The sequence below is a fragment of the Sinocyclocheilus anshuiensis genome, unplaced genomic scaffold, assembly GCF_001515605.1.
Source record: "Sinocyclocheilus anshuiensis isolate Anshui unplaced genomic scaffold, SAMN03320099.WGS_v1.1 scaffold1051, whole genome shotgun sequence".
Classification (NCBI taxonomy): Eukaryota; Metazoa; Chordata; class Actinopteri; order Cypriniformes; family Cyprinidae; genus Sinocyclocheilus; species Sinocyclocheilus anshuiensis.
In genome coordinates this window covers 1,094,378-1,105,945 of record NW_015546234.1, presented here as the reverse complement: position 1 = coordinate 1,105,945, position 11,568 = coordinate 1,094,378, and the positions used below count along the sequence as shown (strand labels likewise).

General features: G+C 36.9%; 1 protein-coding gene across 1 annotated transcript in view; it reads right to left on the bottom strand.

The window, feature by feature from the left end:
* LOC107701494 (potassium voltage-gated channel subfamily H member 5-like) overlaps window positions 1-11,568 on the bottom strand; it is a 95,495-nt gene that overhangs the window by 75,067 nt on the left and 8,860 nt on the right. Inside the window, exons 2-4 of the mRNA XM_016503513.1 lie at window positions 6,537-6,660; window positions 3,459-3,565; window positions 1,224-1,352 (exon numbers count right to left, since the gene is read on the bottom strand). Of these exons, the coding sequence (XP_016358999.1) occupies window positions 1,224-1,352; window positions 3,459-3,565; window positions 6,537-6,660 (360 nt within the window). The remainder of the gene's footprint in view (window positions 1-1,223; window positions 1,353-3,458; window positions 3,566-6,536; window positions 6,661-11,568) is intronic.

The window sequence follows — 11,568 nt, the reverse complement described above, 5'->3', positions numbered from 1 at the left end:
GTGTGTGTGTGTGTGTGTGTGTGTGTGTGTGTGTCTTTAAAGATCTCCTGTGTGGGCTAGGATCACTGTCAAAGGACAAGTGCTTCAGTTTAGCAGTGGCACAAGCTGACAAGGAAAATAGCCACTGGTTTATATGAGATCGAGAGAGAGAAAAGCAGAAAGAGAGAGTAAATGGTGGGAAAAGTAGGATCTGACAATGCCCATCAATCATAATTACACATATAGCCTATACAAGTAACCTCTACGACTGACTGCAGTGATACCCGGCCATAAGCAGCACTCTCCAACATAAAGTGACAGCTTGTCGCTCTCATTATAGTACCATGTGCTATTGTGCCAAGCAGGCTGCAACACACAAACATCCCCAGTTAAAACATATCCAACTGACCTTAATTCAGTATTTTTGTGTGGTTCTCCAGTAAAAATATCTAAACATCCTTAAAATAAGATACATTTTCTTGAAATATTGTGTAAGATATTAAAGACTTTTAAATGTAAACCTCACTACATTTTGTTAGGTGTATACTTAAAAAAAATATATAAATAATATTTAATAAAGTAATTAAAGTAAATCTGTTAATGAATGAAGTAATCTGTTTGGAAACATAACAATAGTCAAAATATTACTTTACAGACACATTTAAAAAGTCAAAATATTACTTCCTATGTATTGACATTGTTTTAAGAACATTTTTATTGGAAAACCTAAAAAAAATATAGATTAACCAGTACTTTTTCCCCTTTTTCCCAGTAAAAATATCTGAATATCCCTAAAATAAGTAAATAAACAAATTTACCTTAAATATTGTGTAGATTGTATAAACACAGTATTTATATTTTTATTATATTTAATTATAAAAAAAAGATGTTAAGGACTTTTAAATGTAAACCTCACAAAATTTTGTTAGATGTATACCGTAAAAAGTAAAAATAAATAAATAAAAATAAATAATTTTAAAGTAATAAAGTAATCTGCTATCAGGTTTGGGAAAAATATACTTTTTAAATATACTTAATTTAAGATATATTCTCTGACACCTAAAAGTCTAAATATTAGTTCCCAGGTACAGAACATTCCCAGGTAAAAACTTTGAACTGGACAAAAAATTATAGAAAAACAGATTGAAAATTATTTTTAAAAATTATGTTGACATTTAAAATTGAATATAATAAATTATTGCAATGAAAAATGCAACACTCAAGATAAGATTTAGAGTTCTTACCTCTGGTGGTCTCATCTTCAATGGGCTGCTTGAAGACAGTGATGTCCTTAAAAGTGCAGAGGAACAGGACCACCTTATCGTTCTCATTGCTGATGGGGGCCACCTGCATGTAGAGCCACACAGGGGTTCCTGACAGCACCGGATGAACACAATGAGAGAGGAGAAAGGGTGAGATGAAAGGAAAGTATGAAAAGTATGTGAAGAGAAGTGAATTGAGGGTTTAAAAGAAGTCATGACCAGGAAGTTAAAAGACATGGATGAAAATGATGAGAATGGTGAGGGAAAGTGAAAGCGACAGAGAGGTCCAAGGAAGGGAAGGAGAAGAATAAATGATAATGTGATTATTGTGGCGAATAAAGATCGCAGGAGAAAGACAGGAATTGAGAAAAAGGAGGGAGACAGGAAGATCATTGAGAGCAAGGTTCTCAGTTCACCCGTATGAGAAATATACTGTGTAACCCATGTGCCTAATGGGTCATTACATTGGAGCTTAACAGGACAGCTTTATCTTATAGAGGCAACATGAGGAGATTTATCTTTATAGTAGCTGCATTAGAAAAATTCAAGAGTGGAGAGGATGCAATTGTGCCCAAAATGTAAGATGCCTCGAGGTGTAAATGATCAAATAACTCAGCAAAGATGTTAAGTTTTTAGGGATGGGCATGAGTAGCCGATGATCGTTCATGATCATAAATTATGTGACTGTTAACAGAATCTGGGTAAGGAGAGTAAGGAGATGAGAGCACACACATACACAGACACAACTTGACAGCTAAACCGAGCGTAACTGAATGGAACAGAACACGGGTTCTTCAGACTCTTTAAAATAACTGTTTTAACTTGTTACAGCGTATCGTCAAAATGTAGGATCTTAGCTGTAATTAACAGACTTGTTAAAAATGGACATATGTAAAAAGAATCTTTTAGCATGTGCAAAATTTGTCTCATTGTGGCCAAAATTGTACAGTGTGCACCCAGCTTTATGTCAAGCAACCTGTGGTGAAAATAGAAAGTGAACCACAGGCCAACAGCGCAAAAAAATAATATAACGCGATGTAACAACCAAACTTACTCGTGACAAATATAAACATACATCAAATATTTAGTATCTGCTCAGTTCCCTGAGTACTTGAGTAGACTAAACGATTTAAATGCCCAAACCTATTTCAAGTAGGACACTTTTTTTTTCATAAAAGTGAGAAAGTTTTTAGAGAAACGCAGTGCCTCTTTTGCCTCCCTTTAGCTCATTGAATTGAAAACTGTGCCATAAAATCGGACACTTTCTGCTGGCTGTATTGACGTTCATGCTGTGTTTGCAAATGAATTAGGTTAGATGTATTATTTGAATTTTTAATGTAACATCCAGACACACTTTTCATTGAACAGGTTATGTGCTGCTTGATATAGTGCCTGTATGTAAAAGAAGAAGGTTCAAAATAAGCAATAAAGTGGGGTCTATATTTTTTATCACTTTTATATTGATTAACTTAACACAATATAACATTATAATCACACGAACAGAGTTTTTACATTTATAAAAACACAGATTAGTGCCATGAATGAAAAAGAGGCTGTGATGATTGAAACTAAGGTGCGTTCAATTAATCGTACTGTTGTTTAATAACATATTGATTGTTCACTGATTAAACATCTTTCTGGGAAAAAATAAAAATAAAAATCAGTAGACAACTCCACAAACTAGTTTTTAAAAAGTTCAAAAACTCCACAAAATAGTTTTTAAAAAGTTCAAAATTACATGGTCTAGGACCTTTATACAGTGTGTGCTATTGTAAAGACTGTAATTCTACCCATCACAGCCTAATACATTGTAGCCAGACAAAAAGTTTTAACCGATATGCACTGCTTCAAGTCAGACACAATCGGTTTGGGCAGGGCTTCTTGAAGTCGAGCACACTTAAAGTGTTTTCACTGAGATCTTACAGTAATAATAAAAGTCACATAAGAGGAGGAGGTGCCTCCACATCGCTGTGATTGGCTGATTATGCTGTCAAAATGATAATGCCCATCCATGTTCACAGTCAGCCCACAAATCCACATGAATGGCTAAAACTGGTTTATATATATATAAACGGGAAAATGAACGCATTTTCTTAAATAATATTCATTCATTTCAGGAATTCAGCATCCTACATCGACACAATTGCATCTCTGTACTTTCACTTTTCCACTAGAAACAGCAGGCACAGTGAAACAATTGTAGCTGGGAATACTCACTGTTCTTCTTATAGAGCAGCACTTCAAAGCAATTGGACTCATAGTTATCAAAGGTCTGTCTGACTTTGTCTATTGTCTTCTTGTCTGTCAGCTCGCCGTACATGAAACTGCCAAGGGGACAGAGAGACAAAGGATGAAAAGTTGAAAAAAGGTTATGAGAGTGAGAGGGGTGGGAAAGGGAGAAACAGGTGATGAAAATGAGCAAGACAAAGAGAGCAGAAAAAGAGAAAAAGAGCGTTAGGGAAGTGCGCACACCTGTGTGCCACACACATCCGCCCAGCAAACTCTACCTTGTCTTTCACTGTCAGTTAATTCACAGAGTGTGCAAAAGGGGCAGTGGCTGATGACACGGGCTGTCAGTTACTGCAGCCGCTCTATTTAACATGTGGAGGCTGGACAAACAGTAGATGCCGAGCCACACTTCTGACATGTTCTACCCTTAAAGGGTTAGTTCACCCAAAAATTAAAATTCTGTCATTAATTACTCACCCTCATGTCGTTCCAAACCACCCAAAAATGAAAATTCTGTCATTAATTACTCACCCTCATGTCGTTCCAAACCCGTAAGCCCTCCGTTCATCTTCGGAACACAAATTAAGATATTTTTGATGGAATCTGACAGCTCTCTGACTCTCCCATAGACAGCAAGGGTACTACCACGATCAACGTCCAGAAACGTAGCAAGCAGATCGGTAAAATAATCCATGTGACATCAGGGGTTCGTTTTCTACGTTGTTTGTGCTTTGATTTGAACGAAAACAATGTATCCGTGTGATGCGGCTGACACAGAACATCATACGCTGTTTGTGTTCAGTGGATACTCTCCAAAATGGCGCTAGGGTGACACGGAGGAGATTAATTGTTGAATAAAGTTGTTTTTTTTTTCTTTTGTGCACAAAAAGTATTCTCGTAGCTTTGTAATATTAAGGTTTAACCCCTGATGTCACATGGATTATTTTACCGATCTCCTTGCTACGTTTCTGGACGTTGATCGTGGTAGTACCCTTGCTGTCTATGGGAGGGTCAGAGAGCGCTCAAATTCCATCAAAAATATCTTAATTTGTGTTCCGAAGATGAACGGAGGTCTTACGGGTTTGGAACGACATGAGGGTGAGTAATTAATGACAGAATTTTCATTTTTGGGGGAAAATATCCCTATAAGGTTAAGTAAAAGGAAGGAAACATTAAATTTGAAACAGTTCAGGAAAGCAGCAAAAGACAAGGTATTCTTGTGTTTTTAGTTACTGAAGTTCTCATAAATGTTTGCAAATAAGGTGGCGACACTGGGGTTCAAAAGTCTAAGACCACATAGAAAATCTGGCAGTCAAATTATAATTCTAGACTGGAAAAAATACAAGAGGTTTTAGGGGGGAAAAAATAAATACAACATATTTATAATTCTGTCCTATTTTTTTTAATTAAGTAAATTTGTGACAATGACCATTTGAACATCTTTGTACAGTCCTTAGTTCATGCTGGGAGAAATACAGAAAAATCTGAAATTCATGTTCATTTTCTAATTCAGCTTTTCATTTGTTTGGCTGATTATAAAATTTGGAATAAAATTGTGCATCAAATTTAAAACAAAATACCAAATTGAAGCATTACAAGTGGTTTCAGACTTTTAGATAATACAATTTAATAATGATAACAAACAAGACACTCAGAAAATTCTTTAAATTAACATTTTACAAATTATTTAAATAAAAAATAAAAGACAAAAATGTTCAATATACAATGACAAAGCTATAGATATTGGAATTGACAAAGAAGATTTAAGACGTGGAATGGGAATGTGTGGTGGATAATTTTATGAAGTACATTTTCATGATTTTTTTACTTTTTAAAATTCATGACAATATTTCAATGTGAATGTGGTAAATTGTAGTCTTTTTTTTTTTTTACTTTAGGTCTTATTTCCATCCTTTCCAATCATGTTATTTTGAAAATTAAGTTTATGTGCTTGAGTTCTTAAACTTTCTCTTTCTCTAACGTTCTCATCTATTGTCCATTTCTTTCTTAAGTGGACACAGGAGGACAATGCTCTACACGTGAGTGCCGTAATGTAGCGTTTATAGCAAATTACTACAATCAGGACTGGGCGACTTTGAAACCTCTATGGTATTGTGCTGAATCCTCAGTTTCCTTTTAAAGATTTTATTTGTTTTGAATCCTATTATCACTTCAGCTTCCATAAAACCAAAAATATAGAGGTAATTATGGTGCATTTGAATTTTGTGACCCTAAGCTACTCAGAGATTTTTAGTATCAAATCCTCACCCTTATTGCTTTAGCTGACAAAGGCTTGTGCCAATTCTACCTCTAAAATTCCCCTTGAATCCTGAGTCAATCTGGAGTCATATCACAGTCTGTAGGCAGATCCATATAACTGCATGGAGGTAGAGCCAAATCGCTGCAGTTGGTATTTCTATTTCTGCTCCGATGATTGGCACCTTACTGAGCATATTTAGCTCTAACAAGGTGTTCAGTGATGGCTCAGGAGAAATGCGCTCTCTGAGTGGCTAAATAGCACACACAGATTCTACTATGGCTCAACACAGCTGAACTGATGTGAGAAGTGTGTTGAAGTGATGTGAGAAGTGTGTGAGAAGTGTGTTCTAGCATCATTAACTTACTAACTCAAGCAGAGTAAGAAAATGACGCTTCTGTCCCTAACTTCACCAGATCATTAGCGAAACATCCTCAATTGTCTGATGAGTGAAATTAGCAGAAATAGCGGTCAGTTCTCACTTGAGGAAGACAAAAAAAAAACAATAATAAATGATCAAATTCTGTCCTTTCTCTACTTCATATTCTGCATTGCATCCGTTTAATAGATTCAGCTTCTGCTATCCGAGCATAATCCCTCTGGAAAAGTTTGTGAGGCTCTGTTTTCGTATCCAAAATAATGTAATTCTGTGAAAACACATAATTTAGTTATGATGCACACTAATGCATTTTTGGATCCTGCATGCCTTAGCCTGAAAAGTTGCGAATATAAATTTGAACCACATCACTGTCTGTCCTTGAATACTGAATAAGGACAAGGTAAAATAGACAGGTGGGAGAGCCACTCACCTGCAGGTGCTGCTCTTCTGCATGACCTCTGCCCTGTGGTAACCAGACAGCTTGCAGAATCCGTCATTACTGTAAACTATAGGCCATTCCACGATTTGCGCATTCCCCAACAAGAAACTTGTCTCTGCAATCAAATATAAGAGATGGGACGAGAACACGTTTATTAATGTGCATAAATAACTAATTATTACAGTATATTTAGTGTTCATATTATCGTCTGGCACGTCAGTTTAGCCAACTTGTATCTGTCACATGTTTGGCTGTAGTAAGGAATTGCACAACAAAGGAATACATATAGGAATCAATTTTAATAGACATCTCACAGGAAACACGTAGAGAAACAATCAAACATAAAATGTAAACTTAGACGAACAGGGATGTCTATCATGTCTGCATTCACAGGCTGACGTCAAGCAAAACCCCGCCCCCTCTCTCCTGAACTGTCAGAAGACATCCAATCGGCCCGAGAGAGAGATCCGATCGGTTATCCAGATAGAGAAGTCACTTGATGTTGCCAAGTGTAAACGCGCCATGTCCTGATTGACTGATGATCCGATCTGCTTGATTGGATCACTGTGATCGCATGTTAATGCCAAGTGTAAACGCAGTCTTAGTCTAATCATCTGAGATGACCAGACACCTTTTTTCCAAAGGTTAAACACTTCCCTTTCAATGGCAATTTGTTGAAAAGAAAAAAGACTTGCGTTTCAAGCCCTAATTTGTACTCCATTTGTGGAAACTGCCTCAGTTCATTCTTTCATTTGACAAATTGAACTGCAATGCAGTCTTGGCATCAATGTAATTGATACACGGTTGTCTAGCCATCGCAGGTGGGTTAAAGACCTGAACACTGTTCCTGTGAGACTGTGCCATTAAAATGACCAAGTCATCCTCTCTAGTCTTCATTAGTGTTTTAGTGAGGCTAAAGACAGCTGACTTCAGCCTCCCAATGCAGGTATAAAAATAGACAGGCAAAGAGGACATTACAGCACCGGAAACAAAGCAAAGCACAAATTGTTACAGAAATGTCTGTGACAATACAAATCCTTACACACATAAACGCAACCACAAACAGAATCATCTTTGCTCACACACACACAAGGCTTTTATAATGCGGCAGAGCTACAGTTCTCTCTGGACACATGCAGTCCTCCCCTGAGGAAAAGAGAAAGAGAGAGAGAGAACGTGGCATTTGACACAGCCATTAAAAAAGGTGGCCACTTCTCTCTTTTATTGAATAGTCTCCATTATCTCTCCTCCTCCTCCTCTTTCAGTTGGCCTCCGCAGGACCGGTTGAAAAGAAAAGAGGAAAGGATAAAGTGAAGTGCTGTCCCCTTGAGGAAGGAGAGCTGAGACTCATTACAGTGGTCTCCATGCCATGGCCCCTGCCCTCGGACCAGGGGCCAATTGCGAGGAAGTGCTCCCTGAGGATGCAAAAGAATGAGATCCTGTTTGCAGATCGGGGCTCGGTTATATGATAAACATGTAATGCTGTCACTGATGAAATATCGCATTCTCAGCCAAGACAGCACGTTCAGACTAATAAAGTCTCGGCCAAGAAGTCAAGCATTAATAACTAATATGGAAAAGGAGCTCAGGCGAGTGGAGCAGACCATGTACAGTCACATCCACAGCATAACCAATACAGGAAAGTCTATGCGAGGAATGAATGGTGGTACAATGAAAGTCATTGTAGTTTATATGTTTTTAATTACTTTTTTCTATTGATTTTTTTTTTATTTAGGTCTATTTCTATTTTTTATTTACTTCAGTTTTTATTAGTTTTAATGGAGCCCCTAAGGGGACGTAGTGATGTATTTCCATGCTTTTGTGCAAAAAATTGTGTTTGCTCGTAATAGTTATATATAGCTCGTATAGTTAATACAAATAAAATGAAATCTATTTAAAAAATTGTTACTTGAAATAACTGAAATAACATAGAAAAAATACAAAATATAAAAATAAAGATGTTTTAGTTTAACTTGATGTACTAAAATAACTAAAACTTAAGCTAAATTAAATCGAAAAGCTATATAGATATATTTAAAAATAAAAAGCAAAAAGTCATTCATTTGGCAAAAAAACACAATATGTTTATAAAACTTTAACAAAATTAAACTGAAATTGAAAATATAAAAACTAACTCAAAATATTAATAAAAACTATAATAGTATCTCAATGATACTAAAATAATACTGGTTCACAAAAGCATAACATTTATTTATTATATACCATATATCAAAAACTAAACATGAATTTGTGGAATTTTTATTTTATTGTATTTACAGTTTGGGGCTATGAAAAATAATTTTAATTTAGTTTCTGTTTTTCCCAGTAAAGTTTTTATTTCAGTTAACAATAACAACACTGGCTGCAATAATGATGTAAAAAATAAAAATTATAAAACAAAATAATTATTTAGAATTAAAACTTATATGGACAAAAATTGTTGAAAAATTCTTCAAAATCTCTTTTGTGAACTATACCTTATAGAATTCAAAGACTGCTTTATAAAGTAATGCAATACACAGAGCACAGATGCACCTTAAGGCAAAAAGAGCATCCATTTCACAGAGCATAAGAGGACACAGCTGTTTTGTCTGGCGGCATGTAAAATCAATGGAATATTGAGACTAGAAAGACTTTAATCTTTATAATCTCACTTGAGGCAAATTAAAGGGATAGTTCACCCAAAAATGAAAATGTGATGTTTATCCGCTTACCCCCAGGGCATCCAAGATGTAGGTGACTTTGTTTCTTCAGTAGAACACAAACGAAGATTTTTAACTCAAACCGCTGCAGTCTGTCAGTCATATAATGGCAGTCAATGGGCTCCACGGCTTTGAAAGTCAAAAAAACATACACAGACAAAACCAAATAAAACCCTGCGGCTCGTGATGATACATTGAGGTCTTAAAGGGTTAGTTCACCGAAAAATTAATCATGAATTACTCACCCTCATGTCGTTTCAAACCCGTAAGACCTTCGTTCATCTTCGGAACATAAATTAAGATATTTTTGATGGAATCTGAGAGCTGTCTGACCCTGCATAGACAGCAACGCAACTGAAATGTTCCCAAGTCCAGAAACGTATAAGGAGATCTGTAAAATAATCCATGTGACATCAGTGGTTCAACCGCAATTATACGAAGCTACGAGAATACTTTTTGTGCGCAAAAGAAAAAAAAAAACGACTTTATTCAACAATTCGTCTCCTCCGCATCACCCTGGTGCCATTTTGGAGAATATCCGCTGGACATAAACAACTTATGCTGTTCTGTGTGTGAACGCGCTCAGGACAGTTGGACATTGCGGTGGATCAGACGTAAAAAATTATATAAATACTGTTCAGTTTCTTGCACAGACCAATCGTTTCGTCTTAAGACCTCAATGTATCGTCACGAGCCACAGGGTTTAATTTGGTTTTGTCTGTGTATGTTTGTTTTGACTCTCAAAGCCGTGGAGTCCATTAACTGCCATTATATGACTGACAGACTGCAATGGTTTGAGTTAAAATCTTTGTTTGAGTTTTACTGAAGAAACAACATCACCTACATCTTGGATGCCCTGGGGGTAAGCAGATAAACATCAAATTTTCATTTTTGGGTGAACTATCCCTTTAACACTCAGGCTTACCTGTGTCTCTCTTGAATTAGTCTTGTTGTTTTTAAGAGCAGCTCATGTCACCTGATACAGACTTTAAATAGCCCAAGTGGTTGTAACATACACATTGATCACACTTTCAGATCCACGTGAAGCTTAAGGTAGTCCGTCAGCGCTTTATGTGTATCATGGGATGCTGCCGAAAGCTTATCGTGTAAATGGTGAATAAGAGGCATATTGACAGCGATGAAAGACTTAGTGCTGTGCGTGCCAACCCTACATGGGAGGCCAACAGACAGCTGCTAGACTGCTCTCCACAATTCCACAGCAGTGTGTTTACTGGAAAAACATCTCATATAAGCACTCACATGGCCACCTTTACATATATACACATAATTTTCTTCCCCCTTTTCTTGCCCTCTCACACAAACCCATGAATTATCATGTATACATACTGTAAAACACATGTCAATGCAACATAATAAAATGCACTATAAAATAAATTGGGGAAAGTTTTAAAAAAATCAAGCCAATGCGATGCATTGAGATTTTTCAGTTCTGTTAAACAAACACTCCACTATTTTTGAAAATAGGCTCATTTTCCAACTCCCCTAGAGTTAAACAGTTGAGTTTTACCGTTTTCGAATCCATTCAGCCTATCTCCGGGTCTGGTGATAGCACTTTTAGATGTAGCTTAGCATAGATCATTGAATCTGATTAGACCGTTAGCATCTCGCTCAAAAATGACCAAAGAGTTTCTATATTTTTCCTATTTAAAACTTGACTCTTCTGTAGTTTCATCGTGTACTAAGACCAACAGAAAATGAAAAGTTGCGATTTTCTAGGCCGATATGGCTAGGAACTATACTCTCATTCCGGCATAATAATCAAGGAACTTTGCTGCCGTACCATGGGTGCAGCAGGCGCAATGATATTACACAGCACCTGGAAATAGGAGATGGAACTCACTGCAGAACACAAGATCCAGGGGGCGTGGCTGGATCCAGATCCAACTCCTCCCACCTTACATATACCTTAACCTACCCGTCTCCACCCCCTGATCCCTAAACCCACCCATCTCCACCCCTAAACCTACCAATCTCCACCCCCTAGATGTGGATCCAACCACGCCCCCTGGATCTTTGTTCTGCAGTGAGGGGCTACTGGAAAATAGGCTAACTTCCGCCAACATAACCAACGTGACCACCTGCTTGCACAGGGAGCGTGCTGGGGACTATTTTCAGGCACTGCATAATATTATTGCGCCTGCTCTACCCATGGTACGGCAGCAAAGTTCCTTGATTATTATGCCGGAATGAGAGTATAGTTCCTAGTCATATCGGCCTACAAAATCACAACTTTGCATTTTCCGTCGGTCTTAGTACACGATGTAACTACAGAAGAGTCAAGTTTTAAATAGGAAAAATAT